The 27,841-nt window shown below is 36.4% G+C and overlaps 1 protein-coding gene across 1 annotated transcript in view; it reads right to left on the minus strand.

Moving 5' to 3' along the window:
* LOC110446147 (hemicentin-2-like) overlaps positions 1–27,841 on the minus strand; it is a 68,716-nt gene that overhangs the window by 33,077 nt on the left and 7,798 nt on the right. The window contains exons 3-9 of the mRNA XM_021491147.1: positions 25,090–25,386; positions 19,129–19,431; positions 17,981–18,280; positions 13,879–14,178; positions 10,574–10,873; positions 4,841–5,140; positions 874–1,173 (exon numbers count right to left, since the gene is read on the minus strand). Coding sequence (XP_021346822.1) covers positions 874–1,173; positions 4,841–5,140; positions 10,574–10,873; positions 13,879–14,178; positions 17,981–18,280; positions 19,129–19,431; positions 25,090–25,386 — 2,100 coding nt within the window. The remainder of the gene's footprint in view (positions 1–873; positions 1,174–4,840; positions 5,141–10,573; positions 10,874–13,878; positions 14,179–17,980; positions 18,281–19,128; positions 19,432–25,089; positions 25,387–27,841) is intronic.

Below are 27,841 nucleotides of genomic sequence, written 5' to 3' on the forward strand. Positions count from 1 at the left end.
ATACCTTTGTAAATATCGTCGAATCGAAATTCTTTTAAGGGAGACACAACTTCATATCATGTTTTAATGTATACCAAGTTTCAAAGAGATCAGTCGAAAAATGTAGGAGATGATTGCCGGATAAAAAAAAAGTTTACGCCGGACAGACGGACGGACGGACGGACAACCCCATTCCATATTTTTTTCTGTCAAAATTTGACGGGCGTATAAAGAGTGTGATCTCAATGTGACCTTGACTTTTGGTGTACAGATTCAAAAGTGATATGTGACGCACTTTCTTCCCATACAACATGTATCCTTAACTATATTGAGCAAATCAGAAATTATGGCTAGGGTAATGTATTTGACCTTCGACCTACACGTGACCTTGCCTTTTTCATAATCTTCCAAAACCAACTAAAACAGAACCAACGGGAAATAGTTGCTTGAGGAATCTAATTAAAATCTTCAATATGCATACATGTCAACCTCTGGACCCTCTTTTTTGAGGGAATTTTACTCTCCAAGTAAACTCCAATAGATGGATGAAAGCCAGTGAAACATTTTACAGCATATCTTCATGGTATGGTGTAAAGTTTGTTTATTGATAAAAATTCCTATTCTAAATCAATTTGAAAAGATGATAAAACAATGTTATCTGTGGTATCATTTTTCCTATGAAAACTTTTCAAAAGCCTCTCTGAGGCACTGTTGCCAGACAAGACTGAAATATCTGGTACACGATAGGTAGAACAAAATGTGTTCTTCGCATTCAATTTGATCAAATGCTAAAAAGTGGGTGTGCAGAGGGACAATCATTTACTAAAATGGACAGTTGACATGTATGTAATATAACAGGAATGCAATCAAATATTAATTCTATATTGGCCTTACTTCCTGTGACACCGAGTGTGGTTTGACCACTGGTTCCAGTTCCCACAGCATTTGTTGCTGAACATTTGTACGACGTGTTGTCATTGCTATCAGCATTGGTGATGGTCAAGGATGGATTATTGACTGTGGATCCAGAGTATTTGCTTCCATCAATGGATATCGAGCTAGTCACATTATTGTCTATACGCTGCCAAAAAACATTGGAATGGGTAGGTGAGGCAGACACTGTACATACCAGTGTGACTGACTGTCCAGTGACAACTGAATAGGATTGCTGGGCAATGGTGACCACGGGCAGACCTGAAATATCAAAAATGAATAAGGTTTAACCAGTCATTGGCATCTTTCAATTATAATCAAAGAAAAGGTCATCGAAATGTGAGCAAGACATGAAAAAGTGTGATCTCAATGTGTTCTTGACTTTGGGTGTACAGATGCAAAAGTGATATGACACACACTTTCTTCCCATACACCATATATCCTTAACATTTTATTGAGCAAATCAGAAATAAAGTATGGCTTAGACAATGTATCTGACCTTTGACATACACGAGACCTTGCCTTTGGATATACAGACCAAATTTTTTGTTTGAGGCACACTCCCTCGCCATCGTCCATTTATGTAAAGATTGTTTTTTAGCTATTTTCAACTAATCAGAAGTTATCATTTCTAGGCAATGAGTTTGACCGTTTTACCTCAATGAGACCTTGATCTTAGGTATACAGGCCCAATAGTGGTACCAGAAGCACTACCTTACTATTCTTATATATATCCCTAAAATAATGTCAGCGAGCCTGAACGATGAGTTTGACTTTAGATCTGAAAATGACCTACCTATACAAACCCAAACAGTGGCTTGTGAACCATCATGCCATCCTACATATATGTCAGTAACTTGATCAATTTAACCTTTGACTTAAGCACAGGGTAAGGGACACCAAGACCGTTCTTTTGTTTTCAGCTCTACATTACTCTTACCTAGATAGGTGTGCTGTGTAATAATAACATTGGGCGAAGTAATTAGTTATTGTCCTGATTGCTTACCAGGTGTATCAACCTATGCTTTGATGTTTAATTCAAAGAAGATGAAATTCTTTTCTGGATTCTTTCTTCTCAATTTATCGATTAAATTTGTTGTTCAACATTATCTTAAATAAGAACTAGTAGCCTCAATTCAAAGTCTATCATGGACCTGTGAAAAATGTATATTCTGAAAACCTTCGACAATTTTCATGAGGTACACAACTTTCGTAGATTTGCAAATTTGAAACCCTTTTGAATTAGTTAGCAACTACACAGTATTAACAAAGGATAGGTTCATATTCATGCATAGACATGATACAACTTTGTAAACAATTATTTGAAGAAGGAGGTATACGCATAAATGTTGTTTACTGTAATGCGTCCTGTAAATTATTGATGAGAGTACAAATATAGAATATATCCAGTATTGTACCATCTGTGAAAATTGGTGAAGGGGGAAATAAAAGGAAAAGTTTATCCACTGCCTTTTTATCAAATAGATTCTTGTCCTCATCATCTCTGGATCACTTTACAAAATAAGAAAAAGAATGACCTTAAAATTTATTGATCTTGCCTTCAAATTCAAATTATTTCTTGTTTACTTTCTTTCGTGGTTTGGAGCTTTCAAATTATTTTGGGGGTACACATTTTCGTGGTTAGCCTGTAAAACGAAACGCACTGATGTTCGTGGCAAGCATCACTGATCACTGAAAGTTTTGAAACAACGTCATTGCGATTTGCAGTTGGCATGGCAAGGTGAATACGGACTTTCTGGTCACCTTTGTATATTACATACATATTCAGTAGACTTCCAGTATGGGGTTACTGATCAATGTTTGTGCAACCCTGGATTCAATGACACTTTGCTTAGATGTGGTCAAGTTAATTTCATTTATACATGTGTGCACTATACGCAAATATTAACGGTAGTCGTTGGTCGGACATAAAATATCGAAATCAATCGATAGCAATTTATAATACGACAGTTTACGCCTTCGGGAACCTCAAAGGTGACTGATTCATACTCGGTACATCTTTAGGTTATATGCAATTTCCGTGTGAAATTTGGAACGCCTTTAGGTTTTATCTTATTCCTGTTTAAAAAGGAAATCGATATCTGAGTTATCCAAGAGCTTGTAATTAGCACCTGGTATATTCCGACAGAAGCACACACTCAAAAGCCCAAGTAACAGAGGTGAAAATCTGGGACTGAAACCGAAATCAATAGTCCCCACTGGGGTTCCCCCAGGGGTGACTAAAAATGCAGGGGTCGGAATTTGGGGCTACTTCGTCAATAAAACACAGCTAATGAAATTGAAAGATACATAATGTTTAGGTTTTGGTTTTAGTAGAAACAGAGCTGAAGGCAAAAACTTAACATTGACAAGAGGCCCATGGGCCTTAACGGTCACCTGATTTATATAATAACTGATATATCGATGTTGCCAAGTGAAAAAGAAATCATTTTGTAACATAGGTAACTTGAACTACATGTAATGCAAAAGTTGTGTGAAAGATCTGGGTAGTATATGTACTATGTACAAATAGTGGTTCCGTCAGTCAGCTGAATTTTGGTAAAGCATCTCAAAAGACCCTCCATAGATATGAAGAGTATTTGATTCTACCATATCTGGGTTTTGAGAAGATTTTTGAAATTTCACTTAATTCGACCCTATTTGGTCCCACCCATCATCCCCTGGGGGTCAGTCAGGGCTGCTTTGTGCATATCAGCAAACTGCTATCCAATACTGATAATGTTAACCACGTTTGAATGCATTATAATGGAAATTAAACAAATGCTGGTCCAAAATGTGGTTTCCCTATATAAACTATAGTAAAGTTAACCCCATCCCGAGGGGGAAACGCGAGACGCCAGGATCATGAAATTCACATTGTGGTAAAGCACCTTAAGACCCTTCCATCTATGAAGAGTAATTGATTCTACCATATCTGGATCTTGAGAAGAAGATTTTTGAAATTTCAGTCAATTCGACCCTTTTTGGCCCCGACCCTTAGGCCCTTCGGGGCTGGGGATCATATAATTCACGATTGCGGTTGACCTTTCGCCATGGAAGGTTTCTGCAAAGTTTCATTGAAATTGGTTCTGGGGTTTTGGAGAAGAAGTCGAAAATGAAAATTGTTTACGGACGCACGACGGACGACGCACGACCCTCGAGGTCGGACAAATGCGATCGCAATAGGTCACTTGAGTCTTTGTCTTAGGTGACCTAAAAAAGCCAGTGAAAAGTGACGTCTAGGTTTCATTTTGCGACATCAATTATTGTAAAGAGACAAAATCTCTTAATAGAACTAATCTAACTATTTTACTGTTACCCTTCACCTTAAAACACCTCAACAAATATGTGTATATGGAGCAATGTGAAAGGGTGAGGAACATTGATTATGTCAAAGAATATGTTTTCATGGAGGAAATTGTGAAAAGGTGAGGAAAATGTCTATATATTATATCCATCGAGCAACTTCTTATATAACGCTTTTCATGATTAATTCTATTTTTTGATAGTTAACAGTAAAATGTTCTGAGAGTCCTTCTTCATAAAATTTAGTTATTCAAAATCTTCCAAAACAAACTAAAAAAAGGTTTAAAATGAAAATAGTTGCTCGAGGAATATAATTAAAATCTTCAATATGCATACATGTCAACCTCTGGACCCTCTTTTTTGAGGGAATTTTACCCTCCAAGTAAACTCCAATAGATGGATGAAAACTTTTCAAAAGCCTCTCTGAGGCACTGTTGCCAGACAAGACTGAAATATCTGGTAAAAAACACGATAGGTAGAACAAAATGTGTTCTTCGCATTCAATTTGATCACATGTTAAATAGTGGGTGTTCAGAGGGACAATACTTTTCTAAAATGGACTGTTGACATGTATGTAATATAACAGGAATGCAATCAAAGATTAATTCTACATTGGCCTTACTTCCTGTGACACCGAGTGTGGTTTGACCACTGGTTCCAGTTCCCACAGCATTTGTTGCTGAACATGTGTACGACGTGTTGTCATTGCTATCAGCATTGGTGATGGTCAAGGATGGATTATTGACTGTGGATCCAGAGTATTTGCTTCCATCAATGGATATTGAGCTAGTCACATTATTGTCTATACGCTGCCAAAAAACATTGAAATGGGTAGGTGAGGCAGACACTGTACATGCCAGTGTGACTGACTGTCCAGTGACAACTGAGTAGGATTGCTGGGCAATGGTGACCACGGGCAGACCTGAAATATCAAAAATGAATAAGGTTTAAACAGTCACTGGACACCTTCAATTATAATTAAAGAAAGGTCATCGAAATGTGACCAAGACATGAAAAAGTGAAAAAGTGATATGCCACACACTTTCTTCCCATTTAACATATATCCTTAACATTTTATTGAGCTATATTGAGCAAATCCGAAATTATGACTTGGACAATGTATCTGACCTTTTACCTAAACGTGACCTTGCCTTTGGGTATACAGACCAAATTTTAGTTTGAGGCACACTCCCTCGCCATCCTCCATTTATTAAAAAAAACATTTAGCTATTTTCAACTTATCAGAAGTTATCATGTCTAGGCAATGAGTGTGGGGTTAGCCTGTTAAACGAAATGCACTGATTTTCGTTACGAACAAAATTAAATTACTGAAATTCAAAGTCTTTAAGTTTGCCTACTTTTCTTTGTTGTTTTTACATCATATTTATACACGTACAATGTATATACTTTTGTGTGCACATTAAGTTCATATAATTTTCACATTTTCGTTCTGTATATTCTTTCGATTTGTAAAAAATGTCCGTTGTATTTATATTCGTGTAACAGTAATCACAACGATTTTGGAGAAATAAAATAAACCCCCCACAATTTAAAATAATTTACAGATTACTTATAGAAAGAAAACCAAGTTTCAGTATGTTATTGCAATAAATTCTTCTTGAGCATCCCATTTATTGTCGAGCAATTTTATAACTAAACAATTCATAAAAAGATAGAAATAAGATTGATTTTTTACCAAATTTTGGCAATTAGTGGATTTCTTATCTATTGAACAACATGAGCCATGCTATGGCAACTGCATTACTTACTTCCTGTCACCGATAGTAATACCTGGGAACTAAGTCCTGTTCCAACTAGATTGCTGGCAAAACAGACATACGTGCCCTGATCTAGACTGTTAGCATTGAACACGGTCAATGATGGACTGTTGACTGATGATCCACCATGATTAGCATTGTCTATTGACAGTGTGGTAGTCCCTCCATTGGGGGGAGTAAACTGCCAGAACACACTTGTATGTGTGGGATTTGCAGAGACAGAACACTGTAAGGTCACAGTTGTCCCTGTGAATACAGATACCATCGTCTGCGAAACAAATCACCTACATATGACCTCGCCCTTTTTGTTTTATCCATTAAAACATATTTTGATGAATGACTTGTACTTCAAAGTTGCCTGTATGATTTCAATATATATATCGTGAATTGTGTAAGGTGAGAACATGTACCCGACAACAATAGTGTTGCTAAAGTTTATCCAGTAAACAGACATAACTTTACAAGCATAACTAAAATACTAAAAAATCCAAAATTCTCAATAAAATCCATGTATATAAGTCTTGTTAATATGCTCAATATATACTGCAATTGCAAATTAAGAAAACAATCAATATTTGAAGACAATGCAGCCATATTTAAAAGCCACATTGAAAAGTAAACAATAACATAGATCAAATGTTGATGAAAATTGTTCTGTTAGGCAGAATGTATATAACTAATTATCTTGTGAACATTAGAAGCTAAGAACATTTCCACAATGATTATTTTAAGAAGATTCAATTATGTTTTTTTGAATTATATTTCTGATCTCTATCATTGTTGGATAACATGCATCACAATTCAATTTTTTGGGGCTGTTGGAATGCATCACTGGGGGTCAAAAGAATATGAAATTCGGGTGGGACACCTTATTGAAAGGGAACCGGAAAATATGTATGATCAAAATGCTGTGATGGTGACTGTTTTACGCATGCGTGCAGAAAAGGGAGCGGGTTTGTTTACATTTATGACTTGACATATCACTCGACATGTGTATACCTTTTTTAAGCAATTGGACACACGTCGGAACAAATGAATGTATTATGAGAGATTAATAATAGAAATCATTAACATTTTAATTTATTTGTCGAAAACAACCTCCACCTGTCGATAATTGCCCCTGTCATTAATGCCACAAAAACAATGATTTCTCCCGCGAATCGTCAGATGTACGCTTATTGCAGATGATGAAATAGAGTACGTTTCCCGACTTCTCCGAAATGCCATCATATAATAACTTACGCAAAACGGTAAACTGGAAAAAACACGTTTGAGGCTTAGACTGTCGATAACTGCCTCCATTGCTCTATTAATTGTAATAGGGGACCATTACAGATGTCCCCCAAACTGCCCCCATAGTCGCAAAGATGCATCAGAAAAGGATAGAATTGCCATAGTACACCTACAATGCAACCAATCAGAATCCTCTGTGTGGTAATTATGGCAACGAAACGTATGCGATTAAATTTCCAGTCTCCTATACCCCTATATACCAATTTTCATCGAAATCCAATAATATCTAACTTGCGACCAATCAGAAGCCTCCGTGTGGTTGCTATGGTAACGAAAATTATGCAGTTTTATTCGCAGTCCCCTAATACCCCTATATAGCAATTTTTTTTTATAAAAATTTAAAAAATATATAAATTTCGACCAATCTGAAATCTCCATATGTCGTTGCTATGAAAACGAAACCTATGCGGTTGACCTCGCAGTCTCCTAATATCCCTATGTACCAATTTTCATCAAAATCAAACAATATCTAAATTTCGACCAATCAGAAGCCTCCGTGTTGTTGCTATGGTAATGAAACTGATGCTTTTTTATTCGCAGTTCCCTAATACCCCTATATATTAATTTTCATTAAAATCGAAAAAGATATAAATTTCTACCAATCAGAAGCCTCCATGTGGTTGTTAGGGCAACGAAACCTATTCGGTTGAATTCGCAGTCCCCTTACACCCCTATATACCAATTTTTATCAAAATCGAACACCGATAGCGCCGACCCATCAAAATTGGACGATATTAAAATTTCGACCAATCAGAAACCTGCATTTGGCCGCCATTTTGAATTGCATTTCGAGAAGTTGAAATTGTGAACTCACGACGATGGACAAAAGGCAATCACAAAAGGTTACACGAGGTTTTGTATAGATACAATGATATTACATTTATAAAGCATTGTCATAAAGTGTACCAAATGGACATGTTTAAAGAAAGATACATAATTGATGTTTGAAGAGAACTAAAATCAAACTGTTTCTTCTAAATGAATCATGCATTATATTGAAAAGTGTTTTCAATATTAAATGGAATCAAGAGAACTGTGAAAGAGGAACATAATATACCATACATTGAATGAGCAGTTGTCTGTATGGTTGTACATAAAGGGCCATAATTCCATAAAATACGGTTGGACAATGATGGTTATCGAACGATTATTGCAATGAACTTTCTCTATGAAGTTCGAAGTTTATCCGTTGAAAACTACTTTAGATATCGAGCGGAGCCTGTTTTGGCAATTGAATAAAGGGTCATAATTCCGTAAATTACAATTCGATAATTCGGGTTATCAAACCTGTCTGAGCTATTACGGTAATGAAACGTCCGATGGAGTTTGAAGTTTATCCATTTAAAACTACTTGAGATATCGTGCGGACACTGTTTCGGCCAATTAATAAAGGGACATAAGTCTGTAAATACCACTTTGATAATTGCGGCTTTCAAACTTGTCCGAGCTATCATTGCAGTTTCAATGGATTAACTTAAAACTTCGTAGGAAGTTTTAAATTAATCCATTGAAACTACTCGAGTTATCGACTGGAGACCGATTGCGACGCCCACCCACCCACGTGATACATGTAACATGATTCGTCCCGTCATCCGATGGGCGTATAAAGAGAAGGGACTTTTTTTAAAGATTTAAAAGCATTTTTTATGTCTATTTTACTGAATTGTTTATTTTCTTCTGTATATAAGTAATATTTTCTGCATTGGATGTAACATTTCATGTTCACATGCTACGTATCTATAAGATATTTACAGATGGATTGTTAACTTTTTCAGTTCTATCTTTAATGTTTACTATTAAGTCTGTTTATAAAAAAAAATCATGCAACTTTGGAAACTAAGAAAACATGCAAAATCTTGTGATGACAAAGCACACTGTTTTTAATGTTTGTAAAAGCTGTTACAACATTTAAATTATCAAGTCAAATGTACTCCTAATAGAACTGGTGGACAACATTGAAAATCACAACAAGAGTACCGCGGGGCGGAACAATATACGCCCGTCAAATGTCATTTAGTGTTACATACGTTATTACATTGAAATAAGATCTGCATCATTCTAAGAGTGGTTAGCTGACATGCTATAAAAATGTAGAAGAAAATCTCCGGACAAAAAATTAAATGCTGAAATCAATAAAGGGCAATACCTTTGTAAAAATCGTCGAATCGAAATTCTTTTAAGGGAGACACAACTTCATATCATGATTATAATGTATACCAAGTTTCAAAGAGATCAGTCGAAAAATGTAGGAGATGATTGCCTGATAAAAAAAAGTTTACGCCGGACAGCAGACGGACGGACGGACAACCCCATTCCATATTTTTTTTGTCAAAATTTGTCGGGCGTATAAAGAGTGTGATCTCAATGTGACCTTGACTTTTGGTGTACAGATTCAAAAGTGATACGTGACGCACTTTCTTCCCATACAACATGTATCCTTAACTATATTGAGCAAATCAGAAATTATGGCTTGGGTAATGTATTTGACCTTTGACCTACACGTGACCTTGCCTTTGGGTATACAGACTAAATTTTAGTTTGAGGCACACTCCCTCGCCATCGTCCATTTATCAAAAGAAAAACATTTAGCAATGTGAAAGGATGAGGAACATTGATTATGTCAAAGAATGTGTTTTCATGGAGGAAATTGTGAAAAGGTGAGGTAAACTTCTATATATTCTTTCATCGAGCAACTTCTTATTGAACCCTTTTCATGATTAATTCTAATTTTGATAGTTAAAAGTAAAATGCTCTGAGAGTCCTTCTCCATAAAAATTAGTTTTTCAAAATCTTCCAAAACCAACTAAAACAGAACCAACCGGAAATAGTTGCTTGAGGAATCTAATTAAAATCTTCAATATGCATACATGTCAACCTCTGGACCATCTTTTTTGAGGGAATTTTACCCTCCAAGTAAACTCCAATAGATGGATGAAAGCCTGTGTAACATTTTACAACATATCTTCATGGTATGGTGTACAGTTTGTTTATTGATAAAAATTCTTATTCTAAATCAATTTGAAAAGATGATAAAACAATGTTATCTGTGGTATCCTTTTTGCTATGAAAACTTTTCAAAAGCCTCTCTGAGGCACTGTTGCCAGACAAGACTGAAATATCTGGTAAAAAACACGATAGGTAGAACCAAATGTTTTCTTCGCATTCAATTTGATCAAATGCTAAATAGTGGGTGTGCAGAGGGCCATCCTTTCCTAAAATGGACAGTTGACATGTATGTAATATAACAGGAATGCAATCAAATATTAATTCTATATTGGCCTTACTTCCTGTGACACCGAGTGTGGTTTGACCACTGGTTCCAGTTCCCACAGCATTTGTTGCTGAACATTTGTACGACGTGTTGTCATTGCTATCAGCATTGGTGATGGCCAACGATGGATTATTGACTGTGGATCCAGAGTATTTGCTTCCATCAATGGATATTGAGCTAGTCGCATTATTGTCTATACGCTGCCAAAAAACACTGGAATGGGTAGGTGAGGCAGCCACTGTACATACCAGTGTGACTGACTGTCCAGTGACAACTGAGTAGGATTGCTGGGCAATGGTGACCACGGGCAGACCTGAAATATCAAAAATGAATAAGGTTTAACCAGTCATTGGACACCTTCAATTATAATCAAAGAAAAGGTCATCGAAATGTGACCAAGACATGAAAAAGTGTGATCTAAATGTGACCTTGACTTTGGGTGTACATATGCAAAAGTGATATGACACACACTTTCTTCCCATACAACATATATCCTTAACATTTTATTGAGCTATATTGAGCAAATCAGAAATTATGGCTTGGACAATGTATCTGATCTTTGACCAATACGTGACCTTTCCTTTGGGTATACATACCAAATTTAGTTTGAGGCACACTCCCTCGCCATCCTCCATTTATCAAAAGAAAACATTTAGCTATTTTCAACTAATCAGAAGTTATCATTTCTAGGCAATGAGTTTGACCGTTTTACCTCAATGAGACCTTGATCTTAGGTATACAGGCCCAATAGTAGTACCAGAAGCACTACCTTACTATTCTTATATATATCCCTAAAATAATGTCAGCGAGCCTGAACGATGAGTTTGACTTTAGATCTGAAAATGACCTACCTATACAAACCCAAACAGTGGTTTGTGAACCATCATGCCATCCTACATATATGTCAGTAACTTGATCAATTTAACCTTTGACTTAAGCACAGGGTAAGGGACACCAAGACCGTTCTTTTGTTTTCAGCTCTACATTACTCTTACCTAGATAGGTGTGCTGTGTAATAATAACATTGGGCGAAGTAATTAGTTATTGTCCTGATTGCTTACCAGGTGTATCAACCTATGCTTTGATGTTTAATTCAAAGAAGATGAAATTCTTTTCTGGATTCTTTCTTCTCAATTTATCGATTAAATTTGTTGTTCAACATTATCTTAAATAAGAACTAGTAGCCTCAATTCAAAGTCTATCATGGACCTGTGAAAAATGTATATTCTGAAAACCTTCGACAATTTTCATGAGGTACACAACTTTCGTAGATTTGCAAATTTGAAACCCTTTTGAATTAGTTAGCAACTACACAGTATTAACAAAGGATAGGTTCATATTCATGCATAGACATGATACAACTTTGTAAACAATTATTTGAAGAAGGAGGTATACGCATAAATGTTGTTTACTGTAATGCGTCCTGTAAATTATTGATGAGAGTACAAATATAGAATATATCCAGTATTGTACCATCTGTGAAAATAGGTGAAGGGGGAAATAAAAGGAAAAGTTTATCCACTGCCTTTTTATCAAATAGATTCTTGTCCTCATCATCTCTGGATCACTTTACAAAATAAGAAAAAGAATGACCTTAAAATTTATTGATCTTGCCTTCAAATTCAAATTATTTCTTGTTTACTTTCTTTCGTGGTTTGGAGCTTTCAAATTATTTTGGGGGTACACATTTTCGTGGTTAGCCTGTAAAACGAAACGCACTGATGTTCGTGGCAAGCATCACTGATCACTGAAAGTTTTGAAACAACGTCATTGCGATTTGCAGTTGGCATGGCAAGGTGAATACGGACTTTCTGTTCACCTTTGTATATTACATACATATTCAGTAGACTTCCAGTATGGGGTTACTGATCAATGTTTGTGCAACCCTGGATTCAATGACACTTTTGCTTAGATGTGGTCAAGTTAATTTCATTTATACATGTGTGCACTTCACGCAAATATTAACGGTAGTCGTTGGTCGGACATAAAATATCGAAATCAATCGATAGCAATTTATAATACGACAGTTTACGCCTTCGGGAACCTCAAAGGTGACTGATTCATACTCGGAACATCTTCAGGTTATATGCAATTTCTGTGTGAAATTTGGAACGCCTTTAGGTTTTATCTTATTCCTTTTTTAAAAAGGAAATCGATATCTGAGTTATCCAAGAGCTTGTAATTAGCACCTGGTATATTCCGACAGAAGCACACACTCAAAAGCCCAAGTAACAGAGGTGAAAATCTGGGACTGAAACCGAAATCAATAGTCCCCACTGGGATTCCCCCAGGGGTGACTAAAAATGCAGGGGTCGGAATTTGGGGCTACTTCGTCAATAAAACACAGCTAATGAAATTGAAAGATACATAATGTTTAGGTTTTGGTTTTAGTAGAAACAGAGCTGAAGGCAAAAACTTAACATTGACAAGAGGCCCATGGGCCTAAACGGTCACCTGATTTATGTAAAAACTGATGTTATCGATGTTGCCAAGTGAAAAAGAAATCATTTTGTAACACAGGTCCCTTAAACTACATGTAATGCAAAAGTAGTGTGAAAGATCTGGGTAGTATATGTACTATGTACAAATAGTGGTTCTGTCAGTCAGCTGAATTTTGGTAAAGCACCTTAAAAGACCCTTCCATAGATATGAAGAGTATTTGATTCTACCATATCTGGGTCTCGAGATGATTTCTGAAATTTCAGTCAATTCGACCCTATTTAGCCCCACCCATCATCCCCAGGGGGTCAGTCAGGGCTGATTTGTGCATATCATCAAACTGCTATCCAATACTGATAATGTTAACCACGTTTGAATGCATTCCAATGGAAATTAAACAAATGCTGGTCCAAAATGTGATTTCCCTATATAAACTATAGTAAAGTTTACCCCCTCCCGAGGGGGAACGCGAGACCCCAGGGTCATGACATTAACAATTATGGTAAAGCACATTAAGACCCTTCCATCTATGAAGAGTAATTGATTCTACCATTTCAGGGTCTTGATGGTGTAAAGTTTGTTTATTAATACAAATTACTTTCCTAAATCAATTTGAAAAGGTGATAAAACAATGTTATCTGTAGTATCATTTTTGCTATGAAAACTTTACAAAAGCCTCTTTGAGGCACTGTTGCCAGACAAGACTGAAAAAACCTGGTAAAAAATACGATAGGTAGAACAAAATGTGTTCTTCGCATTCAATTTGATCACATGTTAAATAGTGGGTGTTCAGAGGGCCATCCTTTCCTAAAATGGACAATTGACATGTATGTAATATAACAGGAATGCAATCAAATATTAATTCTACATTGGCCTTACTTCCTGTGACACCGAGTGTGGTTTGACCACTGGTTCCAGTTCCCACAGCATTTGTTGCTGAACATGTGTACGACGTGTTGTCATTGCTATCAGCATTGGTGATGGTCAAGGATGGATTATTGACTGTGGATCCAGAGTATTTGCTTCCATCAATGGATATCGAGCTAGTCATATTATTGTCTATACGCTGCCAAAAAACACTGGAATGGGTAGGTGAGGCAGCCACTGTACATACCAGTGTGACTGACTGTCCAGTGACAACTGAGTAGGATTGCTGGGCAATGGTGACCACGGGCAGACCTGAAATATCAAAAATGAATAAGGTTTAACCAGTCATTGGACACCTTCAATTATAATCAAAGAAAAGGTCATCGAAATGTGACCAAGACATGAAAAAGTGTGATCTAAATGTGACCTTGACTTTGGGTGTACATATGCAAAAGTGATATGACACACACTTTCTTCCCATACAACATATATCCTTAACATTTTATTGAGCTATATTGAGCAAATCAGAAATTATGGCTTGGACAATGTATCTGATCTTTGACCAATACGTGACCTTTCCTTTGGGTATACATACCAAATTTAGTTTGAGGCACACTCCCTCGCCATCCTCCATTTATCAAAAGAAAACATTTAGCTATTTTCAACTAATCAGAAGTTATCATTTCTAGGCAATGAGTTTGACCGTTTTACCTCAATGAGACCTTGATCTTAGGTATACAGGCCCAATAGTAGTACCAGAAGCACTACCTTACTATTCTTATATATATCCCTAAAATAATGTCAGCGAGCCTGAACGATGAGTTTGACTTTAGATCTGAAAATGACCTACCTATACAAACCCAAACAGTGGTTTGTGAACCATCATGCCATCCTACATATATGTCAGTAACTTGATCAATTTAACCTTTGACTTAAGCACAGGGTAAGGGACACCAAGACCGTTCTTTTGTTTTCAGCTCTACATTACTCTTACCTAGATAGGTGTGCTGTGTAATAATAACATTGGGCGAAGTAATTAGTTATTGTCCTGATTGCTTACCAGGTGTATCAACCTATGCTTTGATGTTTAATTCAAAGAAGATGAAATTCTTTTCTGGATTCTTTCTTCTCAATTTATCGATTAAATTTGTTGTTCAACATTATCTTAAATAAGAACTAGTAGCCTCAATTCAAAGTCTATCATGGACCTGTGAAAAATGTATATTCTGAAAACCTTCGACAATTTTCATGAGGTACACAACTTTCGTAGATTTGCAAATTTGAAACCCTTTTGAATTAGTTAGCAACTACACAGTATTAACAAAGGATAGGTTCATATTCATGCATAGACATGATACAACTTTGTAAACAATTATTTGAAGAAGGAGGTATACGCATAAATGTTGTTTACTGTAATGCGTCCTGTAAATTATTGATGAGAGTACAAATATAGAATATATCCAGTATTGTACCATCTGTGAAAATTGGTGAAGGGGGAAATAAAAGGAAAAGTTTATCCACTGCCTTTTTATCAAATAGATTCTTGTCCTCATCATCTCTGGATCACTTTACAAAATAAGAAAAAGAATGACCTTAAAATTTATTGATCTTGCCTTCAAATTCAAATTATTTCTTGTTTACTTTCTTTCGTGGTTTGGAGCTTTCAAATTATTTCGGGGGTACACATTTTCGTGGTTAGCCTGTAAAACGAAACGCACTGATGTTCGTGGCAAGCATCACTGATCACTGAAAGTTTTGAAACAACGTCATTGCGATTTGCAGTTGGCATGGCAAGGTGAATACGGACTTTCTGGTCACCTTTGTATATTACATACATATTCAGTAGACTTCCAGTATGGGGTTACTGATCAATGTTTGTGCAACCCTGGATTCAATGACACTTTGCTTAGATGTGGTCAAGTTAATTTCATTTATACATGTGTGCACTATACGCAAATATTAACGGTAGTCGTTGGTCGGACATAAAATATCGAAATCAATCGATAGCAATTTATAATACGACAGTTTACGCCTTCGGGAACCTCAAAGGTGACTGATTCATACTCGGTACATCTTTAGGTTATATGCAATTTCCGTGTGAAATTTGGAACGCCTTTAGGTTTTATCTTATTCCTGTTTAAAAAGGAAATCGATATCTGAGTTATCCAAGAGCTTGTAATTAGCACCTGGTATATTCCGACAGAAGCACACACTCAAAAGCCCAAGTAACAGAGGTGAAAATCTGGGACTGAAACCGAAATCAATAGTCCCCACTGGGGTTCCCCCAGGGGTGACTAAAAATGCAGGGGTCGGAATTTGGGGCTACTTCGTCAATAAAACACAGCTAATGAAATTGAAAGATACATAATGTTTAGGTTTTGGTTTTAGTAGAAACAGAGCTGAAGGCAAAAACTTAATATTGACAAGAGGCCCATGGGCCTTAACGGTCACCTGATTTATATAATAACTGATATATCGATGTTGCCAAGTGAAAAAGAAATCATTTTGTAACATAGGTAACTTGAACTACATGTAATGCAAAAGTTGTGTGAAAGATCTGGGTAGTATATGTACTATGTACAAATAGTGGTTCCGTCAGTCAGCTGAATTTTGGTAAAGCATCTCAAAAGACCCTCCATAGATATGAAGAGTATTTGATTCTACCATATCTGGGTTTTGAGAAGATTTTTGAAATTTCACTTAATTCGACCCTATTTGGTCCCACCCATCATCCCCTGGGGGTCAGTCAGGGCTGCTTTGTGCATATCAGCAAACTGCTATCCAATACTGATAATGTAAACCACGTTTGAATGCATTATAATGGAAATTAAACAAATGCTGGTCCAAAATGTGGTTTCCCTGTATAAACTATAGTAAAGTTAACCCCATCCCGAGGGGGAAACGCGAGACGCCAGGATCATGAAATTCACATTGTGGTAAAGCACCTTAAGACCCTTCCATCTATGAAGAGTAATTGATTCTACCATATCTGGATCTTGAGAAGAAGATTTTTGAAATTTCAGTCAATTCGACCCTTTTTGGCCCCGACCCTTAGGCCCTTCGGGGCTGGGGATCATATAATTCACGATTGCGGTTGACCTTTCGCCATGGAAGGTTTCTGCAAAGTTTCATTGAAATTGGTTCTGGGGTTTTGGAGAAGAAGTCGAAAATGAAAATTGTTTACGGACGCACGACGGACGACGCACGACCCTCGAGGTCGGACAAATGCGATCGCAATAGGTCACTTGAGTCTTTGTCTTAGGTGACCTAAAAAAGCCAGTGAAAAGTGACGTCTAGGTTTCATTTTGCGACATCAATTATTGTAAAGAGACAAAATCTCTTAATAGAACTAATCTAACTATTTTACTGTTACCCTTCACCTTAAAACACCTCAACAAATATGTGTATATGGAGCAATGTGAAAGGGTGAGGAACATTGATTATGTCAAAGAATATGTTTTCATGGAGGAAATTGTGAAAAGGTGAGGAAAACGTCTATATATTATATCCATCGAGCAACTTCTTATATAACGCTTTTCATGATTAATTCTATTTTTTGATAGTTAACAGTAAAATGTTCTGAGAGTCCTTCTTCATAAAATTTAGTTATTCAAAATCTTCCAAAACAAACTAAAAAAAGGTTTAAAATGGAAATAGTTGCTCGAGGAATATAATTAAAATCTTCAATATGCATACATGTCAACCTCTGGACCCTCTTTTTTGAGGGAATTTTACCCTCCAAGTAAACTCCAATAGATGGATGAAAGCCAGTGTAACATTTTACATGATATCTTCATGGTATGGTGTAAAGTTTGTTTATGAATAAAAATTACTTTCCAAAATCAATTTGAAAAGGTGATAAAACATTGTTATCTGTAGTATCATTTTTGCTATGAAAACTTTGCAAAAGCCTCTTTGAGGCACTGTTGCCAGACAAGACTTAAAAATCTGGTTAAAAAAACGATAGGTAGAACAAAATGTGTTCTTCGCATTCAATTTGATCACATGTTAAATAGTGGGTGTTCAGAGGGACAATCCTTTTCTGAAATGGACTGTTGACATGTATGTAATATAACAGGAATGCAATCAAAGATTAATTCTACATTGGCCTTACTTCCTGTGACACCGAGTGTGGTTTGACCACTGGTTCCAGTTCCCACAGCATTTGTTGCTGAACATGTGTACGACGTGTTGTCATTGCTATCAGCATTGGTGATGGTCAAGGATGGATTATTGACTGTGGATCCAGAGTATTTGCTTCCATCAATGGATATTGAGCTAGTCACATTATTGTCTATACGCTGCCAAAAAACATTGAAATGGGTAGGTGAGGCAGACACTTTACATGCCAGTGTGACTGACTGTCCAGTGACAACTGAGTAGGATTGCTGGGCAATGGTGACCACGGGCAGACCTGAAATATCAAAAATGAATAAGGTTTAACCAGTCACTGGACACCTTCAATTATAATTAAAGAAAAGGTCATCGAAATGTGACCAAGACATGAAAAAGTGAAAAAGTGATATGCCACACACTTTCTTCCCATTTAACATATATCCTTAACATTTTATTGAGCTATATTGAGCAAATCTGAAATTATGACTTGGACAATGTATCTGACCTTTGACCTAAACGTGACCTTTCCTTTGGGTATACAGACCAAATTTTAGTTTGAGGCACACTCCCTCGCCATCCTCCATTTATAAAAAAAAACATTTAGCTATTTTCAACTAATCAGAAGTTATCATGTCTAGGCAATGAGTGTGGGGTTAGCCTGTAAAACGAAATGCACTGATTTTCGTTACGAACAAAATTGAATCACTGAAATTCAAAGTCTTTAAGTTTGCCTACTTTTCTTTGTTGTTTTTACATCATATTTATACACGTACAATGTATATACTTTTGTGCGCACATTAAGTTCATATAATTTTCACATTTTCGTTCTGTATATTCTTTCGATTTGTAAAAAATATCCGTTGTATTTATATTCGTGTAACAGTAATCACAACGTTTTTGGAGAAATAAAATAAACCCCCCACAATTTAAAATAATTTACAGATTACTTATAGAAAGAAAACCAAGTTTCAGTATGTTATTGCAATAAATTCTTCTTGAGCATCCCATTTATTGTCGAGCAATTTTATAACTAAACAATTCATAAAAAGATAGAAATAAGATTGATTTTTTACCAAATTTTGGCAATTAGTGGATTTCTTATCTATTGAACAACATGAGCCATGCTATGGCAACTGCATTACTTACTTCCTGTCACCGATAGTAATACCTGGGAACTAAGTCCTGTTCCAACTAGATTGCTGGCAAAACAGACATACGTGCCCTGATCTAGACTGTTAGCATTGAACACGGTCAATGATGGACTGTTGACTGATGATCCACCATGATTAGCATTGTCTATTGACAGTGTGGTAGTCCCTCCATTGGGGGGAGTAAACTGCCAGAACACACTTGTATGTGTGGGATTTGCAGAGACAGAACACTGTAAGGTCACAGTTGTCCCTGTGAATACAGAAACCATCGTCTGCGAAACAGTGACTGTTGGTATGCCTACAACAAAACAAAGTAAGAGATCACCTACATATGACCTCGCCCTTTTTGTTTTATCCATTAAAACATATTTTGATGAATGACTTGTACTTCAAAGTTGCCTGTATGATTTCAATATATATATCGTGAATTGTGTAAGGTGAGAACATGTACCCGACAACAATAGTGTTGCTAAAGTTTATCCAGTAAACAGACATAACTTTACAAGCATAACTAAAATACTAAAAAATCCAAAGTTCTCAATAAAATCCATGTATATAAGTCTTGTTAATATGCTCAATATATACTGCAATTGCAAATTAAGAAAACAATCAATATTTGAAGACAATGCAGGCATATTTAAAAGCCACATTGAAAAGTAAACAATTACATAGATCAAATGTTGATGAAAATTGTTCTGTTAGGCAGAATGTATATAACTAATTATCTTGTGAACATTAGAAGCTAAGAACATTTCCACAATGTTTATTTTAAGAAGATTCAATTATGTTTTTTTGAATTATATTTCTGATCTCTATCATTGTTGGATAACATGCATCACAATTCAATTTTTTGGGGCTGTTGGAATGCATCACTGGGGGTCAAAAGAATATGAAATTCGGGTGGGACACCTTATTGAAAGGGAACCGGAAAATATGTATGATCAAAATGCTGTGATGGTGACTGTTTTACGCATGCGTGCAGAAAAGGGAGCGGGTTTGTTTACATTTATGACTTGACATATCACTCGACATGTGTATACCTTTTTTAAGCAATTGGACACACGTCGGAACAAATGAATGTATTATGAGAGATTAATAATAGAAATCATTAACATTTTAATTTAGTTGTCGAAAACAACCTCCACCTGTCGATAATTGCCCCTGTCATTAATGCCACAAAAACAATGATTTCTCCCGCGAATCGTCAGATGTACGCTTATTGCAGATGATGAAATAGAGTACGTTTCCCGACTTCTCCGAAATGCCATCATATCATAACTTACGCAAAACGGTAAACTGGAAAAAACACGTTTGAGGCTTAGACTGTCGATAACTGCCTCCATTGCTCTACTAATTGTAATAGGGGACCATTACAGATGTCCCCCAAACTGCCCCCATAATCGCAAAGATGAATCAGAAAAGGATAGAATTGCCATAGTACATCTACAATGCAACCAATCAGAATCCTCTGTGTGGTTACTATGGAAACGAAACGTATGCGATTAAATTTCCAGTCCCCTAATACCCCTATATACCAATTTTCATTGAAATCCAATAATATCTAACAGTTTTATTCGCAGTCCCCTAATACCCCTATATAGCAATTTTTATAAAAATTAAAAAAATATATAAATTTCGACCAATCTGAAATCTCAATATGTCGTTGCTATGAAAACGAAACCTATGCGGTTGACTTCGCAGTTTCCTAATATCCCTATGTACCAATTTTCATCAAAATCAAACAATATCTAAATTTCGACCAATCAGAAGCCTCCGTGTTGTTGCTATGGTAATGAAACTGGTGCTTTTTTATTCGCAGTCCCCTAATTCCCCTATATATTAATTTTCATTAAAACCGAAAAACATATAAATTTCCACCAGTCAGAAGCCTCCATGTGGTTGTTAGGGCAACGAAACCTATTCGGTTGAATTCGCAGTCCCCTTATACCCCTATATACCAATTTTTATCAAAATCGAACACCGATTGCGCCGCCCATCAAAATTGGACGATATTAAAATTTCGACAAACTCGCAGTCCCCTTATTCCCCTATATATTAGTTTTCATTAAAATCGAAAAACATATAAATTTCCACCAATCAGAAGTCTCCATGTGGTTGTTAGGGCAACGAAACCTATTCGGTTGAATTCGCAGTCCCCTTATACCCTTATATACCAATTTTTATCAAAATCGAACACCGATTGCGCCGCCCATCAAAATTGGACGATATTAAAATTTTGACCAATCAGAAGCCTGCATTTGGCCGCCATTTTGAATTACATTTCGAAACTGAGGTTACGATAGTGACCGGTGTCCCATTTATATACCTACATACCAAATTTTATGAAAATCAGACAATATTTAAATTTTGACCAATCAGAGGCCAGGAAATGGCAGCCATTTTGTTTATCGCATAACGAACACCGCAGGTGTGTTCATTGTGTCACACCTCACCTATATACCAAATTTCATCAAAATTGGACGATATTAAAATTTCGACCAATCAGAAGTCTGCATTTGGCCGCCATTTTGAATCCAAAGAGTTTTTTTGTCGAAAACGAGCGCCGTGGCGTTATAATCCCTGTCATCAAGTTTCATTATGTTTCATCCCAAAGAATGAATGTTATAACTGGTTATGGTTTCGGCCAATCAGAGGCAGCGGTGGCCATCTTGGATGGTTGACCCGGAAAAAAAGAGTAAGATGCACAAGTACATGTACACATCAAACTAGTTATGTATGCGAAGTTTTTTATAAGAATCCCATTAGAAGTTCCTGAAATTAAGCGCAGAAGCGGAATAATAATAAAAAGAAGAAGAAGAAGAAGAAGAAGAAGAAGAAGAAGAAGAAGAAGAAGAAGAAGAAGAAGTAAGGAAACGGAACAATAACAATAAGTCTCCCCAACTTCGTCAGGGGTGACTTAATTATAAGAAACGGAGCAAAAACAATATGTCCCCAAATTTTGTTAGGGGGACATACTAAGTTATCAGGAGTGAGACAGCATGAACCACATGTCCTTGTCCTAATAGCACATGTGTATCCGAATCCTCATTTTAAGTAATTGAATATATTGCTATTGGTTAGGGATCTCAATAGTTTAAAATTTAGTGACCAATGCACTTAGTTCCATAAAATGGGACCAAACCCAAGGACACATTCTGATGGCCAGAGGGTGGGGATCTAAATTATTTCAATGTAATGACCCAGAGACTAAGTCTCCAGGGGTGGTGCCGAAACGTAGGTCCAATCAAGCAAATGTGTATTCATCCCTACAAACTCAGCGAGTGTTTATCTGGTTATAGTGTTGGGATCTCAACTCTTTTCAAAGATAGGGCACAGGGACCAATTTCTACTGGATGAGGCAGACCCTTTAGCAAATCTTGGTCGCATATTTGTATTCATTTTCTTAACCTTAGTGACTGTACATAGCTATTTTGTTGGGATCTGAACTGTTTCCACGTTATGACCCGAGGACTAACTCCACCAGGGCAGGGAGGACCAATCGGCCAATCTTGGTAGGCTACATGTATCTGTTTTATCGTGTCTAGTAATTATGTATTTGGTTGTAAAACCTCTGTTTGGCTCCACCAGCAATTACTTCCTCTCTTGATTCTAGCATATCTATGTCAAAACAAGAAGATTGATGTTTTTTTAGCCAATTTGATTCCTACTAGCACTGCTCATCATGCCGTTTTGTTTAGTCATAACCTACATGATGGGAACCAATTAATTCAAAGTTTTAGATGGTCTTTTGCCATTGAATCTTCTAGCAAAATTTTATTGAAATTGGCTTAGTGAATTTTGAGAAGTTGAAATTGTGAACTCACGACGATGGACAAAAGGCAATCACAATAGGTCACACGAGTTTTTGTATAAATACAATGATATTAAATTTATGAAGCATTGTCATAAAGTTTACCAAATGGATATGTTTAAAGAAAGATACATAATTAATGTTTGAAGAAAACTAAAATCAAACTGTTACTTTTAAATTAATCATGCATTATATTGAAAAGTGATTTCAATATTAAATGGAAGCAAGAGCACTGTGAAAAAGGAACATGATATACAAGTCATACATTGAATGAGCAGTTGTCTGTATGGTTGTACATAAAGGGCCATAACTCCATAAATTACGGTTAGACAATGATGGTTATCGAGCGATTATTGCAATGAACTTCCCTATGTAGTTCGAAGTTTATCCGTTGAAAACTACTTTAGATATCGAGCGTAGCCTGTTTTGGCAATTGAATGAAGGGTCATAACTCGGTAAATTACAATTCGATAATTAGGGTTATCAAACCTGTCTGAGCTATAACGGTAATGAAACGTCCTATGAAGATTGAAGTGTATCCATTTAAAACTACTCGAGATATCGTGCGGACACTGTTTCGGCCAATTAATAAAGGGCCATAAGTCTGTAAATAACAGTTTGATAATTGCGGCTTTCAAACTGTCCGAGCTATCATTGCAATAAAACTTCCTACGAAGTTTTAAGTTAATCCATTGAAACTACTCGAGATATCGACTGGACACCGATTGCCCCGCCCACCAACCAACGATATATCGACTGGACACCGATTGCGCCGCCCACACACCCACGTGATACAGTAACATGATTCGTCCCGTCATCCGATGGGCGTATAAAAAGAAGAGACTTTTTTTAAAGACTTAAAAGTATTTTTATGTCTATTTTACTGAATTGTTTATTTTCTCATGTATATAAGTAATATCTTCGGCATTGGATGTAACATTTCATGTTCACATGCTACGTATCTAGTAGATATTTACAGATGGATTGTTAACTTTTTCAGTTCTATCTTTGATATTACTATTAAGTCTGTTTATAAAAAAAAATCATGCAACTTTGGAAACTAAGAAAGCATGCAGGATCTTGTGATGACAAAGCACATTGTTTTTAATGTTTGTAAAAGCCTTAACAAGATTTAAATTATCAAGTCAAACGTACACAGAATAGAATGGTGCTCACCATTGGAAATCACAACAAGAGTACCGCGGGGCGGAACAATATACGCCCGTCGAATGTCATAAAGTGTTATATAAGTTCTTACATTGAAATAAGGTCTGCATCATTCTAAGAGTGGTTAGCTGACATGCTATAAAAATGGAGGAGAAAATCTCCGTACAAAAAATTAAATGATATGAATAAAGGGCAATACCTTTGTAAAAATCGTCGAATCGAAATTCTTTTAAGGGAGACACAACGTCATATCATGATTATAATGTATACCAAGTTTCAAAGTGTAGGAGGAGATCGCCGAATAAACAATTGTTTACGACGGACGGACGACGCCGTACCATAATACTCTCGTCAAATTTGACGGGCGTATACAAATCATGTGATTGACTGGGATAACTCTAAAGTTTTGGACAGGGAAAGCAATCTGTTCAAGCGGTAGATAATTAAAGGAATCCATCTGGATACGCCACAGTGGGCCAGTTCTAAAAAGAGACGAGGGAGCTCAAAGACTCTTGCACATCTATGACCAATTATAAAACAAAAGACTCTCGCATACTATGACCAAGTATTAAACAAAGCGTAAAACCTATTGTACGTACGCTTACAGCGTAGACAAAATCTACACCGATTTTGTGGACAACTCGTTCACATTTTTCACCTTTGTATGCATATGCTTCACTGGTCATTTGTCTGATGAAAGTGCCAGTGTACATATCATACTAGTCATCGGAATGTCACATAGAACATATTTTTGGTTGTGTAAAAAGAACTTTTCATAATCCATACTTACCAACCTGAAGAAAATGTTTAAAAAATCCCACGAATTCCTTGACAGCCCTACTTCATGTCAAAGACAAAACCAATCAAATAATCACACTGGCTCTACTAGGGAAACTACATGCATGAATTTCATTTATATAAAGCAACACCTCATTTATTTATCATAATCAAAACACAATGAATAACAATTTGACTTACTTCCAGTAACTGTCAGTGTTGTGCTACTTTGTCCAGTTCCTACCGAGTTGACAGCAAAGCAGGTGTATGTTCCAGCGTCTCCAATTTCGGAGACTATAATTGTTATGGAAGGAGCATTGACTTGGGAACCAGAGTAGTTGACGCCATCTATGGTGATGACCTGGGAGCCCGATCCAACATCACGCTGCCAGAACACATTGGTGTGGGTGGGATTGGCAGACACGGTACAAGTAAGGGTGATGGAGCTGCCTGCAGTAACACTGTAGCTTGACTGTCCAACAGTGACCGTAGGGACGTCTGAAACGGAGTCACATTGCATTGGCACATATGGGATACAACTCTCACCGGCTAAAAAAGGGATAGTTGGAAATTCAAAAAAAGTCACACTACATAGTGACAAAAAGAAAAGTAAAATAAAAGGCACAGAGGGCCTGTATTCTTCATCTCTCTATTTAAGCACTCGGCCAACATATTGTCTTTAAAGCAGTATTGCAAATACTTCCCATTTTTGGGATCTGTCTCTCAGCCCTGGCTGTATGTGTACATTTCTATTTAATGACCAGAAACTAAATCCCCAGACGCAGGGCCAGATCAGTGGCTAATCATAGTAGAGTACATCAATGTCATAATATTTTATGCATCGTAATATTCAGCATGACTATTATTTCCACCAATGTACAAAATTTTCTGTAAAATTTTAATGAAAAATATGTGCATTTTGTTGCGTATCACTGTCATTTGCAACCTGCCATGGTAAGCTTCATTTAAGATGCCTCTTAAGTGATATATGTGCAAAATACATGCTGTGATGTTATATAATAAAATAAGAGGACCAATGGGCCTGAATCGCTCACCTGGTATTAATCTCACACTTGTGATCTTAAAAGTGGACTAAAATACAGCTACAGGCAGAATATCAGTGTTTGATTCATAAGAACCTATAAAAAGATTCAAACATATGACGCCTGTGACCTTGAATGTCGAACAAGGACATTAGGTTGAACAGAGATTATAGTCTTCCAACCAAGCATGCTTCGGGCAAAATATCATTACCCTGGACCTTTTGGTTATACATAACAAGTCTTTTAAAGATTTAAACATATATTGACCACTGTGACATTGAATATGGGCGAAGGTCATTCATTTGGACAAACTTGGTAGTCCTTTATCCAAGCATGCTACTGGCCAAATACTATTACCCTGGACGTTTTGCTTATCAAGAAAAAGTCTTTTAAAGGTTTTAAATATATTTGACCCCTGTGACCTTGAATATATGTCAAGGTCACTCGTTTGAACAAACCTGGTAGATCTTTATCCTTGTATGTTACTGGCCAAATATCATTATCCTAGGCTTCTCGTCTATTCAGAAGAAGTTGTTTAAAGGTTTTCAACATATTTGACCCCTGTGACCTTGAATATAAGTAAAGGTCATTCATTTTAACAAACCTGATAGCCCTTCATCCTAGCATGTTAATGACCAAATACCATTATCCTAGGCCTCTTATTTAGTCAGAAGAAATTGTTTAAAGTAAAATATTGACGCCGGACAGCGGACGGAGGGCCAGGTGAGCTGAATCATACTTCCAAAATAAGTCTTAAAGGTGGCTTGTGTGGCTATAATCAGCAAACATAGTTTTGAAATTTGGGTCAGGTTCAAAATATGCATCTTACTACATTTTGTTCCTTCATCACGTGGATGAATGACCTTTAACCTAAACACACAGTAACATAACAAGATTCACGATGATGGTCTTCAAGCTACGGAGATCATTTTAATTTATTTCCTTTTTATTCCAATTCCCCAATGTTTGCTTGTAAAGCAAACTAATAATGAATTCACTATTACAAAAATAAGAAAATTAATGTAAGCTTTCGTCCAAATTTATTCTAAGGCTTTAACAACGATAATCATATTACATGATTATTTTGATTAAAAAAAAATTACGTCAATTTAAAGTCAATGACCAATTGTTCACTTACTTCCAGAAACAGTAACCTGTGTGGAATCACTTCCAATTCCAGCAGAATTTGAAGCAAAGCAGGTGTATGTTCCAGTGTCTGTGATAGAAGCTGTGATGATGGTCAGAGATGGAGAGCCTGTGGTAGCTCCAGAGAAATTAACATCATCAATGATGATTGATGAGGTTTGACCATTGATGGTACGCTGCCAGGAGACATTTGTGACTGCTGTAGTTGATGATACAGAACATGAAATGCTGAAGTTAGTTCCTTCAGTGGTGGCATAGGCGGTTTGGGGGATATTTACGGACGGGATAGCTGTGATAAAAGAAAATATGCTTGATTATATGATACCAACAAATAGGATGTTTTAGGCTCACAAAACAGACTCAATTTTAACAATTTCAAAGTTATGAACCAGTGACCAAGTTTTCAAGGGTAGGGCAAGATTTTTTGTCAACTTGGAAGCAATGTGTATTCATACTAAGCAATATAATGTGTTGTTATGACATGGAAATACATTTCCAAAACATGGGCTAATCCCTTTCACTCTATCCCTTAATCCTTGGGGTCAGACTATTCATTTGTACAATTTTGAAGCACAACTACATTTACATTTCAAACAAATATGGTTCATATATATCTGTTCGTTCAAGAGAAGAATTGAATAAACCGATATAGCCGAATTAGGTTGGTGTTAGCACCTCCATTTGTAAAATCTGAATCCTCACTGAGTGAGAATGTTTATAATCAAAAATGGTAATCATTTATGCTGAAAAGTTCTAGAGGAGAA

Source organism: Mizuhopecten yessoensis, unplaced genomic scaffold, assembly GCF_002113885.1.
Source record: "Mizuhopecten yessoensis strain PY_sf001 unplaced genomic scaffold, ASM211388v2 scaffold2597, whole genome shotgun sequence".
Classification (NCBI taxonomy): Eukaryota; Metazoa; Mollusca; class Bivalvia; order Pectinida; family Pectinidae; genus Mizuhopecten; species Mizuhopecten yessoensis.